The 20,497-nt window shown below is 39.3% G+C and overlaps 1 protein-coding gene across 9 annotated transcripts in view; it reads right to left on the bottom strand.

The window, feature by feature from the left end:
• Positions 1–4,035: 4,035 nt before the first annotated feature.
• The window catches only part of JAKMIP2 (janus kinase and microtubule interacting protein 2), a 166,254-nt gene continuing 149,792 nt past the window's right edge, over positions 4,036–20,497 (bottom strand). For 4 of the 9 annotated variants that reach the window (XM_032336247.1, XM_032336249.1, XM_032336248.1 and 1 more), the window contains exons 20-21: positions 18,801–18,866; positions 15,296–16,069 (exon numbers count right to left, since the gene is read on the bottom strand). In XM_032336247.1, the coding sequence (XP_032192138.1) occupies positions 15,923–16,069; positions 18,801–18,866 (213 nt within the window). In that variant the 3' untranslated portion in view covers positions 15,296–15,922. Of the gene's footprint in view, positions 5,254–5,669; positions 5,749–15,186; positions 15,258–15,294; positions 16,070–18,800; positions 18,867–20,497 lie in introns of those variants that run through there. The other 5 variants (XM_032336253.1, XM_032336251.1, XR_004284013.1 and 2 more) reach the window with 4 other exon arrangements.

Here is a 20,497-nt window from a genome sequence, read left to right as displayed (position 1 = left end):
CCCATAGAGATGGATCTCGAAGGCTAAAACATGCATGAACCCTTGTTGGAACGAGATTTCTAGCTGATAAAATTATGGAAATTTTGGGTAATATTAATACTGTAGGTTGTACTAGACTTTCTGTTGCTCTTCCTAGAAAACCACTGGCATCACTACCAGGATGGTTTATGGGGCTGGGTAATTGGAAAGCCAATGAGTAGTTTCTTGTTTCAGTCAACAACAGGGAATCGTGGTAGTGAATAGAAGGTAGAGGAGGACAGAGAAGAGGCAGGGAAGGAGAAGAGCACAGACACCAGATGCTAACAAAAAATATGAGTTACTTAGCAGCATAGAAAAACCCCTTCCTTAAGTCCTCAATCCTAGGACAGAAGTACACATTAAGTAAGCGCTCACACCATCACCTATGTACAGAATATATATGTTTTTATATGTACATTACATATCTATAAAAGTGTTTGAATTTTGATCTGTCTCATAGGAAGTTACTACAGTGAATTGGGGAGGAAATAGGCACATTTTGTGAGATGTCAATCAAATCTAAGTGATTGCTCTTATTGATGGATGCTGGGGATGTGCTTTTTGAAAACTGCATTACCCACACTCGAGCGAGTTTGTAGAGTCTTGACTTTAGGCAAAACTGGACTCAAAGTTGTTTATCTACACCATTTCCATCCTCCAGAACTTTGCTATAACAAGGATGGAAATAAAAGCAGGGTGCAAAGACCTTAATGCAAAAACACAAATGCAAACACAGGGAACTTCACCGAATCAGTCCCTGCCACCTCTGGGCATGATACACTAGGTTGAATATAGCAAATTATAACCTATTTTTGACACATTACTCCTTGGAATAGATCTTTAGTAACTTGATTAAACACTGGACTTGAACTTTCAACAGCAGAAGGTTTATTTAAGAAGAACCAAATTAAATGGCAGCAAAGGAATGTGAATCTTCCTTGCCCAGTACTGAAATGGAGTTAGAGGATCAACTCCAACCTTCTCTTATGTATGAAGCTTCTCACCAATACACCTGAAATTCAGTCTTAAGGTAATATAAAGAAGTGACAACGCAGTTGAACGGGAAAAAAACTTTAGTCCTTTAAGACCTTGTGACCTACTTTTTTCCCTTTAAAAAAGTATCAACTTAAGGAGAAGCCTGGGCCCATCCTGGAAGTATTAACTCATGACATAAAGTCATCTAAGATTTGCTTTGATTATTGATCTTCCAGAAGTTATATTGAACTTTTTCAACACCCTAAATGTATATATACACACACACACATATACCATGTATACATGTATATATATACATACATACATAGTGCCACTCTTTGAAAATCAAAAAAATGCAATTAAGTATTTAAAAATGTCTATGCTGTCCACCTACTTTGATGTAACATAACACACATGATCCAATTATTTAAACATCAACACAAAAATGATATCATTTTTATAGTTCCCATGAAAACCTAAGCAGTTTTTCAAACACTTCCTTTTTAAACAATGAAGAATTACATTGAAGACATTAAACATGTGAATTACACAATGGGTTTACAGAAAAAGTTGACAACAAATAGGCAAAAGGAACAAGTTTATCAAAGATTTATTATGAACAAAAATTTAGTTGAATTTAAATACTGTAGCAAAAATTATTTGGCAAAACTTTATTTCTCCCATACTAGTAGAGAACAAATGTCCCCTTTTAGCTCCAGTGATGACCCATGAACCCTCTACATCATCTCTATCCTACTGAAGAACCAGGCCACCTATGTGAACGGTTATTTGTGAGTGGAAGAAAAATCAAAGCAAAATTTATTCTTCCACCCCTAAAACCTTACTACTGGCAGGTTTGACACAGGTTAAAAGCACATTCAAATGTGTTTCCTAAAATAAAATTTTGGTGGCATTAAAGAAAAATGGTTAGACAGTCAATTTAATAATAGAGGCTTTTTCTAGTATGATAGCCAAATATAGTTTTCGATTTTGTTTTTCTTTCCTTGTGAAAATTTTCCTGTCCTGAATAACTATCCAAATTGGGGCTTTCCTTTTTTTGTCAAACTATTCTGTAATATCATTAGTTACATTTATTTTCCAAGAGATGAATACTTTGATAAGAAAAATTAACTAAATGAACCCTGAAGAAGGTCATCCTGACCACTACTAACTTATTGGCCAAGTATGTCAGGGTAGTTCAGATACAGAAATTAAACATCAGACTGGGGATTATGTACTCTCTGTAAGAAGGGGGCCCACATTCAGCCTCTCCATTACTCATGAGATACCCTTTACTTTTGCTGAACATAATATGCAAGGGAAACATTCATTTAAATAGGATTCATTTCTGTGGATCCATGAGTCAAACATACCTTTATAATTTTGTTGATGTTCTTATAATTGTTGAAGTAAATAACAGAGATGTATTTATCAAAATATTTAGCCTAATCCAATGGTATGTAAACTTTGAGGATCAGGACTAAGACTTGGTAAAAACATACCCTTTTAGCCTAAAATCTAGAGAACTTTGCTCATTTCCTGAAGGCTAAACAAAAAGTATGAATCCCTCCCTTTTACATTTGTCCTAAATGCATCTAAAGCTGCTTAGATGGTCATCCTACCTGTATTGCTTGTGTGTGATTTTCTATGTGTGTGATACAATCAGATTTGTAGCAGATAAGGTACACAATCAAGCCACACTGTTTTTACAGATGTTTCTAATCATTTAAATCAAAGTCAGTGCTTGGATATAAAATTTAGCATACAAGTTTCTTGGTGGAAAAAGCAAGATGAAGAGAAGGAAAGCAGGTTTGACATAGCAGATGGAGTATGGATTTGCACAGACAGACCCTGGATTGTCCACTAAAGAACAGAAGAGAAAAGTTGAAGAGGGAAGAGTAATTGATTCTCTTCCACGTACTCTGAGATCAGAAAGGGTTGGGTCACAGACTGTAGCGTAGTGCCACATTCTTTAACATTGCCTGCACAACGAATGTGCTCTTCATACCAAGTAAAGAAACTACCCAGTTGAATAAAGAACCCAGCAGGATGATTATTTTGTATATTCCCAGTAGGACCCATTACTGTACATCTCTCCAAAATGAAAGGGATGATCAGACTAATTATGTGATACTATCAGTAGATTCCACGCTTTAATTTCAGAGTTGGCTCTCCTGTGACTAAAGTGTTTCTTCCTTATCATGGCATGCATACACAATAAGGAGAGCTACGAGATACTTCTCAGGGAAATGACGTTCTTCGGTCTTGCTCAAAAACATGAGATGATCTGTTTACTATAGGTTATCAGAGATCCCAGCTCTGGATCTCCCAACCTTTATTGCTAGCGATATCCCAGGTAGTTCAATGGGAAAGCTTCAGTGCTGCGGTGCTTAGATTTAACAAAACTGAAGCACTATTTTATTATGTGGGGGACTTTTTCTCAACAATACAAGAAAGTCAAATAATATAGCAGTCATAATTTTACAAAGCACTTTGTGCTACTTTAAGCACCTCTTGTTCCAGAATTGAAAAAACAAAACAAAACAAAACCTTTATGAAAAAGCATTTAACCTCATTTTGCAGATGAGGAGACTGAGGCACAGAGAGGTTAAGTGACTGGGCCAAAGACACCTGGGTCAGCAGAAAAGAGGACAGAACACAGGACCCTCAGCATTCTAGCCTTTCTTGGCCTATTCTTCAGTTCGTGTTCTGGCTTGGAAAATGCCAGCGTTAAAAACCAAAGAATAAGATACGGAACTCACGTATGGAAGGATTTGTGTAGCATTTCATAGAAAGAGTTTCTGGCTCCCTACACACATTCTTTATGCATGAGAAATCTAGCCCTGTAAATAAAACCTTGACAATTTGAAAAATTGAGGCTGTTTTGTTATCTACAGTAAATGAGGTGTTAAATTTGTTTTTCAGGAACATTTACTGGCTCTCAGAGATGAATCCAAGACTCAGTATTACATAACTTAGGAAAAGTACCAGTCTTCTACTCTTCTCTGGTAGAAAAGGACCTTATTGGTAACATGTTACTTCTATATAAAAAAAAAAGTAGAGCTGTCTTGTTGCTGTCAGCTCTCTGGGGGAAAAAATGTTATCAGTCTAAACGACAAGAGGTCAGAATGCTCTAGGCATATCAGGATACTTTAAAAAAAATCAAAATTTTGTTGATCTTTTGCATCTCTGTGGCAAACTCAGCTGTTGGTAGAAGTTTACTTTTCACCTCTACTGTGTTTTTATTCAAACAGTATAACATATTTATTTGCAGGCAATTTTAAGCAGCCATTTGAAAACCAGTATTTTGGAAATGGATTCAGAGATGCTCTCGGGCCCGTGTGCCCTAGAGATAGATGGTAGCATTGTTAACAGAACCGAGTCAGGGAACTTGTGATTCAGGGCATCATCTTCTTAATTTTCAATATGAATGAGATCAGTCTGTTCGTGGAGGAAGACAGATGTGGCAGAAGGCCAAGGCAGCATCAAATCTGCTTTTATTTCTTATGTTACATTCGCCTAGGTCCTCCGCCTTGTTGCCCGTTGAGTGGGGGTCATTGTGGTGCGCTCTCATCTGTCCTCTGTGGAATGCATCCACAAGCTCCACCTCTGGAAGAGAAACAAACGGGAGACTGCTTTCCTTCCCATTCACATTGCAGGCGGCTCTGTTCCTGAGTTTTAAACAACAATAAAGACAAAAAGCAAATCCCTGTAGTAAGAAACCAGACTTTTCAAATGAAACATTTTATTGTAAATAGCTCCTCATAGGTATTCCTCGTGCTTCATTCCCCACCCGCCCTTGTTTTTTCCTTTGTTTTGATTTTTGAAAATGTTTATTTCAGGACTAGTGTTTCCATGGGGTGTGGTGTTACATTAAAATGATCCCCCTGCACAGCAGAGGGACAGTGTTTCTTTGTAACTTTGGTTCCATGCCCAAGACACATCTTTCCTTGATCTGCTGAAACTGTTTCCATTGCTGAACTTTTTCTTTACATAATATACGTTTATAGTTCTTTTCTTCTGGTTTGACATATACATGTTTCATTAAATGCAGCATATATTGTAGATTTTCAACAGGGTCATGTGGGAACTGTCAAGTAAGAAACCTTGAATAATGGCTTTAAAATACACAGTTGTAGTCCTGGCTACAGGGTAGTTCTTAGCTTTTGATCTCCCTCTCACTGTTGTAAACATTTCTGCCATCTTTGAAGGTCTAGAAGCATTTGCCTTTCTGGGGTCTTATCCGTGTTTTCGGTTACTCTGAAAAACAGAGGGAAAATTCTTAAATCACCATTGCTGTCATTAACTGAAGCAGGAATAAAATTATTTTTTTAAGGAAAAAAATTATTCTTTACCACCTCTTTGAGCTCTACTATCTAATCCAAGTTACATAAACAAAGTCTCTAAGCTCAATCCCTTTAATTTTAAGTGAGAAAAGAGAACAATCTATTTCAAGGGTTATATCTGCATGGAAAGTGACAAACAGGTCTTATTTCATAGTAAGTGGCCTGACATATAAGCAATTATCATAGTAGCCTTTACTTCTGGGGCCTTCCAAGACAACACCTTAGAAGCTCAAATGAATGATCATACCCCCAAAATTAAATATAAAATTACAAAACATAAAATTATTTTTAAAAGCAGATCTTGTCTATCTATGCCTTTCAGTGACTTACTTTTATGTCATATTTCCTCCTCAACAATTGTATCCAGTGGCATGTAGACTCCACTCTGAGGTCTTGACCTGGGGATTCCCTGGGAAGTATGCCATATGGGTTTCTTAATTGGCTCCAGAGATGTTCCTGAAAAGGTACTTCCCTGGACTATACCAGTTAGAACTCCTAGCCCTATTTCTCTTTAAGTCTCTGTGTCTGAGTTTTAAACTTGGTTAGATGTTAAGGATATAATACTCTCTTCCCCCCAAAAGCCAGAGATGGCACAAAGGACGTGCTATCATGCGCTGCTCAAAGACTTGGCCTTTACAGCCTCAATAACATGGATGGAGAAAACTGGGATTTCCAGTTTTGGACACTGCATGTCCAATGACAAGTTATCTCAATTCTCTAAGCCTTCATTTCTCCATCTGTAAAACAAAAATACTAATTCTCTAGCAGGACTTTACTGGTGCTGCAGAAATAGTGATCAATATCCAAAGTGGTGGGAAGCAATGCAGTTAGTACCCCAGGAGATGTCCAGTCCACCAACTAGAGGCAAATGAAAGATTCAAAAGAATTCCTGTCATTAGCACCAGTCAGAAATATCTGGAATTCATATTTGCAGAGTCATGTTGCTCCTAAAGACTAGATTAGACGTGAGTGAAAGAGTGATTGGGTCACAGAGGAGGACCAGTGGGAAGGAAGTACAGTGGGTTAGATGTAGGAGGGAGAGACTGCTGGTACTTGCACAAATGAGACTCACATTCTAGTGCTCAAATACAGAGCAATGCTCACCTATTGCACATCTTTCTTTGTCTATCTGGGCAGAGAACTGGACAGGGATGGTGGGGCAGAGATAAGGCAGGAGATGCGTTCCCAACAAGATGTTGTGGCTGGGAGCACCAATGCTGAGATCCAAAGAAGCAATGGAAGGGCTTGGGTCTCAGCCAGTCAGGGAATACTGCTGTGGGCACACCCTGCACAGCTTCTGAAGAACTCACACATACGTTCCCCCAAATGGCCAGTCTTTCATCACCTCTCATAGAAAGGACATCAGCACTGATAACTGCCAGAGAAAAGCATCAACCACCAGGGGGAGAGTCACAAGCACTGTCAATGCAGTTGAGAGACATGTACTCTTTTCCCTCTGCCTCTTCCCTGCCCTCCACGAGAACCAAGCTTTGAACAGGGAAGAGGGAGAGATCTCTTAGAGCCAGATCATGAATCTGTCCTACACCTAGAATAGGGAAGAAATGAGATTAGATGGACTCGGAGGTTGAATTTTAAACTGAGCCAGACTTTAAAGAACTGAAAAACTGGGGAGCCAGCTTGAGATTTATTAAAGAATAAGAGGAAAATTAGAACCTGAGTGAAAGCCATGTTTTGAGAAAAACAGATTATGTTCATATTTATATCCCACTGAGATAAGAGCCCCAAACAACTGGCTACAACTGTAATACTCTTATATTCCCTGGTAGAGAAGAAAACTGATCTTAACGTACATAAAAGATGCTTTAAGGTGTGTGTTTGTGTATAATATATGTACATATAAAAATATATATAGTGTATGTATATTTGTATGGATAGAATAAATATGTAAACAGAGAAGGGCAGTCTCCCAGAATATTAAATTTGTGTACAGTGAGTATCTGTAAAGGAGCTAGGAACAGAGCCACATTTATTCAGATGGGCATTGTGAATAACTGGAGTCCCATCCAATGGGCCACCATCAATGACCAATTTTCAGTGAACCAAAGGCACACTGTAACAAAAATTGTAGAGAACATACATTCGCTTTTGATTGACAAGGCCCTTGGGATATGACAGAACCTCAGGAATTCCTATGAGTGGGTTGCTTTAACATCACCGAGCTTTAGTTTCCTCCTCTGCCACACAGCGATTGCAGCTACCATTTCTGAGAGTTTACTACATGCCAGCAGACTGTAAGTGAATGAGCACAGTGATGTAATGTCTGACTTGTGATTCCAGTATCCAAGTACCTACTACACTGCCTGGTTCACAGATGACACTTAGCAAATATGAGTTGGGTTTAATGGACAGGCTACTTATGTTCACTGTTCTTTAGGGTTTTCTAACTGCTAGAAGTTATAGTTTTGATCCTTTATGGGCCACATATTTAGAGGTATATTGAGTCACAAACTATAGCTACCTCCTGATCCCTAGTTATCATAAAGAACCCCAAATCCTGGACAGCAGTCACTCCCTCTTCCTGCTTCTGAGGTCTCTGTAAAGGGCACCATCACCCAACAAACTGTACCATCCAGACCTCTACGGGTCTTCCTGACACCTTTCATTTCATAACCCTCATATACAATTTATCATATGGTAAAATAGTCAATAAAGGGTAGCTCTATTATTACCTCCATCTTACAGGTGAGGAACCCGACCCTATAAGGTAGTTGGGTTAAGAGAATCCTAGTGGGAAAGACATAATGATAAATTAAACAAAACTGAAGTCAGAGATCAGAGCAGGCTTCCCCGAGTCGCTGCTTTTACACTGACATGGGTAGGACAAATGGATATTAACTAGTTGATGGTTGTGTGGGAAAGACATTCCAAGTGGACAGAAGCACATCTCATAATGCATGATCCAAGACAGAATGCTTACTGTGTCCTAGGAACTTGGCTTTTAATGAGTCTTTCTATATGCCATATACTATACTGGTTGCTTTACTTATATAATGTCATTTAATCCCTAGAGAAGTAGTAGAGGCTATTACTTGCTAATCTTTTATATTAAGAAATTAATATTTATACAGGCATAATAGTATCTATTTTGTAGGATTTCTCTATTAAATAAAATAATAGATATGAAATGCACTTGTCAACCACAAAAGAGATGTCTTCTTTCTCTTCTTTACCATAATACCATAACCATCATTAAGAAATATTTATGGATTGTCAATACAAGCTAGGCGCTATGTGGGCATTAGGGTTACAGGATGAATAAAACATGCATGGTCCTGGCCCTCAAGAACCTGGACAGAATGAGGAATACAGGCATTAATTGAGAAAAATGACAACAACAAGAACCAAAACAACCCAAATGCATGTAAAATTTGTCTGGGAGTACAATCAAGGAAGACTTGCCTGCGGGAGTCATAAGTGAGCTGGGATCTGAAGGATAAGTGAGTAGATGTTTACTAGATAAATCAGGGCTGAAAGTACTGTGTGCACAAGGACTGCGTGGGCAAACCCCTGCAGTAGGCAGAAGGGACTAAGGCTCATCAAAGAAGCTTCTAGAGCAAGAGAAAGCCTGAGAGGCTGTTTGCAGTTAGACCATTCTGGGCTCTGTTTGGCCACATTAAGGGAATGAGATTTCACTCTAATGATGATGCTTTCCCAGGCAGGGGGCATGGTTAGATTTGTGTTTCCTAAAATTCATTCAGCTGCCATGTGGAGTGCGAATTATAAGAGCATCTAGAGAAGAAGCACTGAGCCAGGTGAGTAGGAGATGGGGGAGAATGTATTTATTCATGTATTCTTTCCTTTGTTCACTCATTTTTTTTTTAAAGATTTTATTTATTTATTTAACAGAGAGATACACAGCAAGAGAAGGAACTCAAGCAGTGGAAGTGGGAGAGGGAGAAGCAGGCTTCCTGCCCAGCAGGGAGTCTGATACAGGGCTCCATCCCAGGATCCTGGGATCACTACCGGAGCTGAAGGCAGACACTTAACAACTGAGCCACCCTGGCACCCCTATTCACTCATTCTTCAAGTTATTCTCCAAAGACACATAAAGAACAAATCAGATAGCCATCTTGTTATTATAGTCCCATCCTATCCAGGGCTCTGACCTAACATGTCACAAATCTGCTTTCTCAGTCATTTACCCAACCATTTACTCATTTATCTGTCTAGCCTTCAGTCCACCTGTCAACTTAAAATGTGTTCAGTACTTAGTATATAGAAGGCACTGCTGTAGACCTTGAACATACAAAGGTCTATAAAGCATAAGCCCTAGTCTATGATTTCTTAATAGTCTAATCTATAAGACAGGGAAACAACCTCAGTATGACTAGATGAAGACTAATGAATATATCTACATAAAGAAAGACTGATTGGGGCACCTGGGTGGCTCAGTCAGTTAAGCGTCGGCCTTTGGCTCAGGTAATGATCCCAGGGTCCTGGGATCAACCCCCACGTTGGGCTCCCTGCTCAGTGGAGAATCTGCTTCTCTCTCTCCCTCTGTCCCTCCCCCTGCTTATACTCTCTTCCTCTTTGTCAAATAAATAAAATCTTAAAAAAAAAAAAAAAGGAAAGAAAGACTGACTAACTGGCATACAATGATTCATCTTATCTCTTAACAATATAAGAGAATAAGGAACAAAATTTTTCATCTTAAACAATAAATATAGTAGAGTCATATTGCCATTTATTTTCTGCAGGCCACCCCCAGGCCTTGGCAGGAGGGATTGAAAAAATATATATGTAATAAGAAAAAACATTTGCATATTTTCATGGAGAATTTGTAACTAATCAGTTATAGCTGGCTTTTTAAAAATTTTATTTATTTGACAAAGCGAGAGAGAGACCACAAGCAGGCAGAGAGGCAGGCAGAGAGAGAGGGGGAAGCAGGCTCCCGCTGAGCAGAGAGCTGGATGCAGGGCTCGATCCCAGGACCCCGATTTCATGACCCGAGCCAAAGGCAGAGGCTTAACCCACTGAGCCACCCAGGTGCCCCGTAGCTGACTTCGTAAAAAGAGTTTTTATTTATTTATTTAAGAGAGGGAGAATGAGAGTGGGAAGGGGCAGAGGGAGAGAGAGAGAAAAGCAGACTCCCTACTGAGCAGGGAGTCTGATGTGGGCTCTATCCTAGGACCCAGAGATCACAATGCCAGCCAAAGGCAGACACTTAACCAACTGAGCCACCTAGGCGCTGCTATGGCTGTTTTTATAATACAGTTTGTTTGTTTATTTATTTATTTATTTATTTATTTATTTGACAGAGAGAGAGAGAGAGATCACAAGTAGGCAGAGAGGCAGGCAGAGAGAGAGGGGGAAGCAGGCTCCCCGCCAAGCAGAGAGCCCGATGCAGGCCTTGATCCCAGGACCCTTAGACCATGACCCAAGCTGCAGGCAGAGGCTCAACCCACCCAGGCGCCCACAGTATTTATTTTTTAAGTCTTTTTTTTTTTTTAAATCAGAAGAACAATATAGTATTATTGGTCTTTTAACCTGTATTATGTTACTAGACAGGAAGTGAAAATACTGAACTATCAAGTTCAAGTGTTCATGGTTGACACTGGGATCATTAAAAACGAACAACGGGGGACGTCTATCAAATAAATAAATAAAATCTTTAAAAACAAAAACAAAAACAAAAAAAAAACGAACAACGGTATGTAAATGAAAAATTATGATCACCTGTTCTCGGTATGGTCTTCCAAACTGCATAATGAACGGAGTTGGTTCTGGTATATTCCTCATTAACATGTCCCTCTTCAGAAGAAGAGGATTTTCAGTCACTATAACCTGGTCACTATAACCTGGATGTAACAATAACCTGGTGATAGCTATTTCTTTACTCCTCTCATTTTCTTCTTTCCTTTGTTTCCCTGTATAACTGACATGGAAGAATTTGTGGTACACTATTTATTTAGAATAAATCTACAGAATGCATGCACAGATGGTATCTTCTGAAACTACCTGGGGTTCCCCTGCTTAAGATGAAAGTCCTGATATAATCTGTGCAGCTGCATTTAGCTGCCACTGAGAGCAGTAAGGGTGCTTTCTTGGGAGCCTTCGGCAGCTTCTAGATCACCACAAAATGACTTAGGTAATTTAATTGCGAAAAGAAAAAAAAGCACGAGTGGCTCCACTTCAAGGAAGGTATCTTTACATATAATTTAAGTGAGTCTTGGGTTTAAGAGCAGAATATAAATCCTTAATTTAGTAGGAAAAATATTTTTATGGTTATGTGTAATACACCTTTACTACCTGCCAAAGAACCAAACATTTTTCTTCCTTACTTCTTCCTATCTCTCCTTCATCTGCTTTGGAGACAAAAGTGGCATTGATCAATTTCCAGTCATCTTATTTAAATCTAGAATACTTCCTGAAAAGAGGAGACAAAAAGGAAATTATTTGTTCTGGTTTAGGTGGTAACATACTTGGTACTGCTAGAAGTTATAATACCTTTTTTTTTTAAAGTTTTTTTGTTTTTGTTTTTTTAAAGATTTTATTTATTTATTTGATAGAGATCACAAGTAGGCAGAGAGGCAGGCAGAGAGAGAGGAGGAAGCAGGCTCCCTATTGTGCAGAGATTCTGATGTGGGGCTTGATTTCAAGACCCTGGGATCATGACCTGAGCCGAAGGCAGAAGCTTTAACCCACTGAGCCACCCAGCTGCCCCTATCATTTCTTTTTTTAAAAGACTTTATTTGTTTGTTTTAAAGATTTTATTTCTTTATTTGAAAGACAGGGAGAGCACTGAGTAGGGAGGAGGAGTAGAGGTAGAGAGAGAAGCAAACTCTTCACTGAGCAGGGAGTCTGACATGGGGCTCAATTTCAGGAAAATAGGATCATGACAGGAGCCAAAAGCAGACACTTAATCAACTGAGCCAGGTGTCCCAAAAGACTTCTTTGTTTTAGAGAAGGAGACAGAGAGCGAGACAGCACTCATGAGTGGGGGGAGGAGCAGAGGCCAGAGAGAGGCAGAAAAACAGACTCCCCACTGAGTGTAGAGCCTGATGCAGGTCTCCATCCCAGAACTGTGAGATCATGACCTGACCCAAAACCAAGGTCTCAGACTTAACTGACTCAGCCACCCAAGTGCCCTTACAAGTTATAATATCAAAGTTATAAACTGACAAATTCAGTAAATGTGGTGCTAAATTTTTGTATAATAATAGCTAAGAGTTGCTGATTATGAACTATGTTCCAAGGAATGTGGTAAGTCTTTTATATGTATAATTGCATTTAGTTCCCTCAACATAATACCAAGTTGTAGGTAATATAACCATTTTACAGAATAGGAAACCTCATCTCAGGTGGATTAAAGTTACCATGACATAGCTTGTAAATGGCAGGATCCAAACATAACAGTTTATCTAACTTCAAAGCTGTAACTCTAAACTACTCAGTCATTTTCCTATACCTATATCTGAATCCCCAGATTCACCGTCACATTAATTTTCTGTATTATTATTAATTATAATCATGACTTTTCACTCAGCAGATAACTACTAAGTGGCAGTTTTGTGCTACTCTGGAAGAAAAGCAAATTAAATCCTATACAACCCTCAGAGTCACAAAAAATGGAAAAAGGTAGAGAGATGAGCACACTGTAATTTTAAAACCTACTAGCCAAGCAGTACTACCCACACTGCACCCTGACTGCTGACATACATGATCACCAACAGCGCTCACAATGTGAGAGAAATGCCCTCTTTCCTTTGTGCGGCAGCATGGTGGTTTGTAAGCAGCTAAGAGCCTCTAGATGGAGGCTGTTGGCGTACAAGTGCCAGTCTTGCTGATTGTAGCTCTATTTCCTTGGGAAAGTCCTGTTTTGGTGTGTCTCCAGCTGTGAAGAAAGGAATAAAAGCAGCCCTTGATCTTGGGGATGCCTAGATGGCTTAGTTGGTTAAGCGTCTGCATTTGGCTCAGGTCATAATCTCAGGGTCCTGGGATCCTGGAGCCCTGCATCTGGCTCCCTACTCAGCGGGGAGTATGCTTCTCCCTCTCACTCTGCCCCTCCTCCCTGCTTCTGCTCTCTCTCTCTCTTAAATGAATAAATAAAATCTTAAAAAAAAAAAAAAAAGGCAGCAGAGACTTTACAGGGGGGTGTTGTGAGGGTCATTATATCTATTGCTTAGAACAGCCCTGGGCAAGGAAGTGTTAGCCATTATTGATGTGAATGTTCAAACCTACTCATTTTCTAACCAGTATTTTCGAGTTTTGATTCTTCCCTCAACTACTTGGGTAGAACTTGGGTGCCACTAAACTTTGTCCTATGTATTTATTATTTTTGGTTGGGGAGGGCCACTCATTTTCTCACACCTAGCCATTTCTACCCTTTCCTAGAAAATCTTACCCATTTTTTCTTATATTATCATTCAATTTTTTTTTTTTTTTTAGAGAAACAGTGAGCAAGCAGGAATAGGGGTGGACAGAAGGAGAGGAAGAGAGGAGAAAGAATATTAAGCAGGCTCCATGTGGGGCTCGATCTCATGACCCTGAGGTCAAGACCTGAGCCAAAATCAAGAGTCAGACACTTAACTGACTGAGCCACACAGGCACTCCTATTCTTATTCAATTTCAGAGCCTCAGTCCTCTTCCTTATGTTCTGCAAGGCTACCATCCTGATTGCCAGACAGGATGGCTATCAGTCAGAACAGAAGATCTTTTGGAAGATAGAATAAAGCCAGAGGGTTGATTATATGAGGACATAAACTTCCTGGGCATATTTGCTCAACTCCTTTGTAACTGGTTGTGCTAAAACATTTTTGCTTGTTGCTACCACATCTAGGTAACAGAGTTGATACCCATGGAAAGAGAAAGTGTTTCTTCTTTATTTTTCAACTTGTTATAGAAAATGTTGAAGAATATGAAGTCCAGGAAAGATCCCTGTATAATACAATAGGAAAACTAAAGCTGCCACAGACCATGATACCTGGATTTAGAAGAGCACCTGGCCCTTCCTCATTTTTAAATACTGTTAATATGAGTTGTGGTTTCTGTACCTGGGTAGACATCAGAATCACCTGGTATGCTTGTTAAAGACACAGATTATTCCTTGCTTTCCACCTCTCCCACCCTCCTTCTCACCTCCATCTCCAATAACCTGATCCATTCACTTGGAAGTAAGGCCTTGGGATCTGTATTTTTCAAGCTCTGGGAATCAGTGTCCAAGATTATTTATACGTGTATTCGTGAGACATAGACTTGATAATTTAAAAATAATAAAACTCTTATTTTTCTAAACTGACATTGAAAATGATCTTATTTGAAAAGAAGATCCAATTTCACTTAACAGCCTGCTTTTTTGAGTTCTGATGAAATCAGATGGAGAGAAAGGGTTAAGAGTAATCAGTCATTTTTAGCTTATTAGAATTAAAGGATCAGAATTTTTAAGTTGGAAGAGATACGAAATATAAACTCAAATTTCTTCATTTTGCAGACAGGGAAGCCATTCCTTCTGCATAATGGAAGACTGATGAGAACACTGAGCTCCACAGACATCATGACCTTCCAAAGCAATATGGTTAACTAGAACACAATTCTTGATTTCCAAAATACTTGATGGTTCCTTTATTTCTTTCATAATCACCCAAGTGGATTGGATCTGCTTCTCATTTTATAATTCAATTTTTTTTAAATTGAACCACAGTCAACACACAATGTTACATCAGTTTCAAGTGACTTTTTTCTCATTTTATGGCATTTAAGCAAACCAAACTAAGTGGACGTTTTTTAAACAAACAAACAAACAAACATGGGAATAGTAACTATATGTAGCATCCTTCTCATCACATACCTCTTAGAATCACATTTTGAGAATTAAATGCAATCTTACCTTTAAGAGGCACCTTGACATCAAGGCCATAGAATAAAGGCAAGAGAGAAGAACAAGAATAGAAACAGAAACTGCAGAAGAAAAAGAAGAAGATTATGTAAATCTGAAAATTTTTGTACTGTCATTTATGTCGTATAAAACCTCAAGCTTTTCCAGTTTGCTCAAGTCTCATCACTTGTCACATACACACCTTCTGTCACATACAAGTACCTTCTGTTAAAAAAAAAAACAAAAAAACTGTATGTTTTACTTATCTATTGACAAAATAATTCGATGAATAACCAGAGTCAACTAACATCAGCTCATACATCTTGGAATCCTGAGGGGGTCTAATAGATAATGGAATTAAGCTTGTAATTTTATAAATGAAAAACATAAGTGCCAAAGAGTTAGTCAACAGTCTAATTGCCTGTAATGTTATAGCATAATAAAGCCTGGAGGTTAGCCCTCCTAAGTCCTACTTCAGTCCATACTATAGTCTACTTGTTAGTGTGTGGCAGGGTCTACCAAAAATACAAAAATATGATCAGAGCATACATTTATTCTTAAGGCTATCACTGTTTGGTTAATGTGACAGGTTTCAGGGTAAGGCAGAGCAGGAAGAATATTAATATGTAAGGTAAAGATATGATAAATCATCTACCATGGGATACTTCTGAGGTAGAAATGGGGACACTATTAGTAATTACACCAGGGCAGCAGGCACAACCTGGGTGTGCCCTGGAGGAGTGAGGATCTATAGTATAAAACGGGCTTGCACATCAGAGGACACTTTGGAAAATGAATGCATGATACTGTTCGAACCTCTGTGCTTCTCAGATAGTTCTCTCCTTCTTGACTCAGAAGTTAAATGGAGTCTGATTTGTCTCTCTTCTCTGAGAACCTTCAAAAAGAAGCAGATACTTGGGGGGACAGACATGCTTATGTAGCAATGGAACATAACCAACTGCCTACTAATTATTAAAGGTCACAAGTCAGATCTTTTTTTTTTTTTCTTCTTCTTCAAATATCAATTTCCTTGATGATTACTCTTACAGAGTCTGTCTTTAACCTTGTTGTCACGATTCAGGAGCATTCTGTTGCCCACGACATCTTTGAATAAGGGGTTGTCTATGGTTTTCTCATGTTGAGCACATTATCCACACGTGTCTTGTAATGCCCTTGTTTATAGGACTCTTGCTTCACTGTAGCAAAATTGTATGGTCAAATTATAAATATGGTGCCAGGAGCCACGTATTGGTGACTTTTAATTAGTCTGGGAAGCAGAAACTCTGTCCTTCTTTTTCAGTCCTTGAAGATGGAGAGTGGTAAAATGACACCCACAGCAGGAGAAGATGTAGGGAATGGGAGGCTTCCACTACTCCTCTGAGGAGCTCAGACACCGGCGCTACCTCTCAGGGCATCAGGAGATACCCATCACCTCATTGGCCATGAGATTCTTTGTCCAGGCAGTGTGGTGGGCCGAGTGTAGCACCTAGAGTCAGACACCCTAACCTCCGGACTTGATTTGCCATGGACTGGTTATATGGTTCTAGGCAAGTTGTTTATCTCTCTGGGCTGTTGTACTGTCTGCATAAAAGGGGATCCCGGTATCTACTGTGCCCATCTCAGAGTAACTCTGCATGGGAGTCAGTGAAGCCAATAACCCGGGGAGTGCTCGGGAGGAGGTAAAGCTGCACAGCTGAGGCAGTTCTGCTGTCTGTAGTTATCAAGTGACGTATGCTGCGTCCATGGAAATTAGGGACAAAGACGGGATATCTCAGGTCCCCTCAGGAGGTGTTCAAGTATCCCAAGGAAAAGAAAGAGAGTATTTCTGGTAAGTGATCTTTCGCATTTTCTCTAGGTGTGTATGTATGAGAATGGAGGCAAAGGGAATAGAAGGTGTGTCACAACCCTCATCTCTCATTCAAAGCTTAATTTACTATTAAGTGGCTTAATTTACTATTATATGTGGAATATACTGCTTTGATAGCTGAAGAATCCTTGTTTGCCATCATGTACATTACCCCATTACTATAAATGGTTAAGAAGTTCAGATATGTGACACGACATATTCAGGAAATTCTGACAGGGAACATAATCTTAATATCTTGCCTCCTAAAATTTCCATGAAATTTATTAAGAAAATGCCTATGGGAGTGATATTAATAGATATATTAAAAATCTACCCCCCCCAACTTACAATTTGTTTTTCCATAGATGAATGGGGACTGAACCAAACTAAAGTTTCTGGTTTCAATTCTGACTTCCTCCTTCAGTCAGCACAGAAAATGACTAAAACCAGGAGCTTCAAAAATGTAGAAAATGAAGAACAACAGGCATGTGGTCTGACAAGCAGGGAAGCTGGGAACAACCCCTTGCCTCTTGTGGGTCTCCCTGCCAAACCCTGGGAAGTCAGACTCAGTTTGCAACACTCTACCTTTGCCTCATTCAGTCTTATAGTGCTAAATAGCACATTCTGGAAATGAGAACAATTCAAATTTAAAATTTTGCAGAGGATGTATACTTTATGTTTGGAAATTTATAAAATTATACTTCTTAATCAAGCACTTTCAGAGTTTTGTCATTTTCACATAAGTAACTTCAATGGTTCTTCATGGAACCCATGAGAAAAGGTAAGGGCAAGCTTTATCATCCCTTATTTTATCAGTAAGGCTTAGACACAAGTCTAAGTCACATACTAAGGTCAAACAGATATGGAAAGCCTACATAAGAATCCAGGTGCTTATGGTCTGGCTACTGGCCCTTACCGATTCCCTATGACCTCACATTTAGGGAGAATTAAAGAAGCAACCTGGATGAATAAAATCCTATAGATGGTTTTCTTTTTCTTCTTGGGTGCCCACAGGAGATGCTAGAAAATTGTTGTATTCTTTTGCAACACAGGAATTCAGACTGGAACTCTAGAGAAAGCCTCTTGCCCTCCTTGCTGTGTTCCTAGCACTGGTGCTCCAGGCATCATGGGTGGGAGCATTCTTTGTTGTGTGAGACTGTTTACCTCACTGCAGCTTGCTTGGCACCCGTATGAACCCTCTCCCTTCTCCGGCCATGCACATTCTGCAATGCCCTCTTTAGGAACTACTATGCATTACCCCTGAAAGTGCTGGTTGACTTGGAGGACTCTTTCTGGCCATTGGGGGAAGTGACATGAGGGCATAATTACCATGTGTCAGCCTAAGTTTTTGGACTTACTGTCAAGGGGACACTGCAGCTCGGGAAGAAAGGGCTTTTTGTGAAGAATAACAAGAATGTTTTTTTTTTTCCCCAAAAAAGTTATCAAAAAAGATTTTTAAAAGAAAGAGCAAAGTAGAGTCACAAAACTCAAAATGAAGTTTTAGAAAGGAAATGAAGGTAAGAAAGGGGAAACTGAGGAAAGAAAACATGCGTAGAAAAGAACAGGAATCAACACAAAAGGCAAACATGTCCAGGCGAGGTTGCTGAAGGCAGAACCTTTGCTGCAATGCAGGCGCCTGCCTGGCGGTGAGAGTCATACTGTCACTACACCTGCCTGGGCACGACACACAGTAACTAAGAAGAAATGAAACACAACGAGTGAAACTCCTATTATTTTCTGATCTAAAGCGCAAAGACTGAAATTCATACTGAACACATACCTTTTCTTCTAAGTCCTTTATCTGTCGTTTCTGGATGTCTGTTTTATCTTCTAAGTCACGAATTCTCTGAAGAAAGAAAAAAAAACCCAAAGAGTTAGTGGGCATTAAGTTAAAAAGATAAGTTAACAAGAAGACTGTTCACCAACCTAAAACACAGAACTTGCTATGAAAACATTAAGATTGGTACTCGCAGCTGGAAACATCACAAATCCAGGAGATTGGATGTTTCAAAAATCACCCACACTTGTGGTGCAAAAGCTAATTATACATATTATACATATATTTAAAAATTTGCTGCCCCTGTCTACTGCCCTCCAGACCCTATCCCTCTGAGGGACAGGTAGTTCCCATCCCACTGCTCTTGGGCTTGGCCATGAGACCTGTTTGGCAGGTGGCATGTGTGTAGGAGTGAGGAGCTGGAAGGCCACTTCCTCATAGAGATAGCAGTAGGTCCCAGAACTAGTGAGCAAGAAACTAACTTTGTCATGGTCATTTGGATTGGGATTTTTGGTTGTTTATTTCTACAGTTAAAAATGGCTGAAGGTGAACAAACATATGCAAACAATCCCATTGTTTTTTGCTACTACCCTTTCTTTCCAACCTTATTTCAACTCTGCTTCAGGGTGGAATTTCATTACAAAACAGGATTTGCCAATTCTCATAAAACCAAGTAGAGATTATACTTCACTAAAAATTCCAAAGAGGGAAATGATTAAATTAGGGGAAAACTAAACATAGTAAAAATAGCACAAGTAATCCTAAAGACAAAAATGTTAGTCCGGAACTGTCTGTGAACTTACCTGTCAACTACATGATAAAATTCCAGTGATTTAAATAGCACAGATTTGAAACCAAGATTACATAGACAATTATTTGCAAGTGAAAAATAGTCTTCCAATTTCGATCTGGCAATCCAAAGGCCTTTTAGGTTTACAGCACATGGGTATACAGTGTTGGCTTGTTATTTTAATGCCTCTTTTGGAAATAATCAGAAAATGGGGAATTGGAGTCTGAGAAGAAAACAGTGGAAACTAAATGCGGTGATAATATAGAAAGAGAGGTTTTTATAATGCAACGTGGGGAGAAAAAGGGAAAGCTAGAACAAAGAATACTTGAACTTGGAAATCCTATCTCCCTTTTCTTTGAAACAGTGGTTCTCAATTGAGGATGACTCTGCCCCTCAGGGGACATTTGGCAATGTCTGGACATTTTTTAAAGTTAGTTAATTTAATTTGAAGTATAAGATTCAGTGGTTTTAGAATTTCACAAAGTGGTGCGACCATCATCACTGTCTGACTGGACATTTTGGAATCACATGTGGTCACTAATCACATCTGGGATGAGGGGCAGAGCCCAGGATGATACATAGGACAGTGCCCTACCATAGTTATCTGACCAAATGCAGGGACTGAAGAGACTGAGGAGTCTGGCTTAAAGGGAAGGGGTTAAGGTGCATGCAGGAGTGGACGAGAAGTTTTGGTCAGAGAGATTATCAAGGCTGACCTTGAAATTAGAGGATAAATGAATGCTGGGTAAAGGAAAGGGCCTGGAAGCTAATAGTGTGGGTACATGAGAGTGATGTGTGTGCTTGTATGTATTTCCAGGCACCAAAGCTACTCAATAAAGCAATACATTTGCTAGACATTTCCACCTTGAGTTTGCACATAATTCCTTGATATGTCTACTGGATGTGGAGG

This window comes from Mustela erminea, chromosome 3, assembly GCF_009829155.1.
Source record: "Mustela erminea isolate mMusErm1 chromosome 3, mMusErm1.Pri, whole genome shotgun sequence".
NCBI lineage: Eukaryota > Metazoa > Chordata > Mammalia > Carnivora > Mustelidae > Mustela > Mustela erminea.
This window is presented reverse-complemented; position numbering and strand designations above follow the sequence as displayed.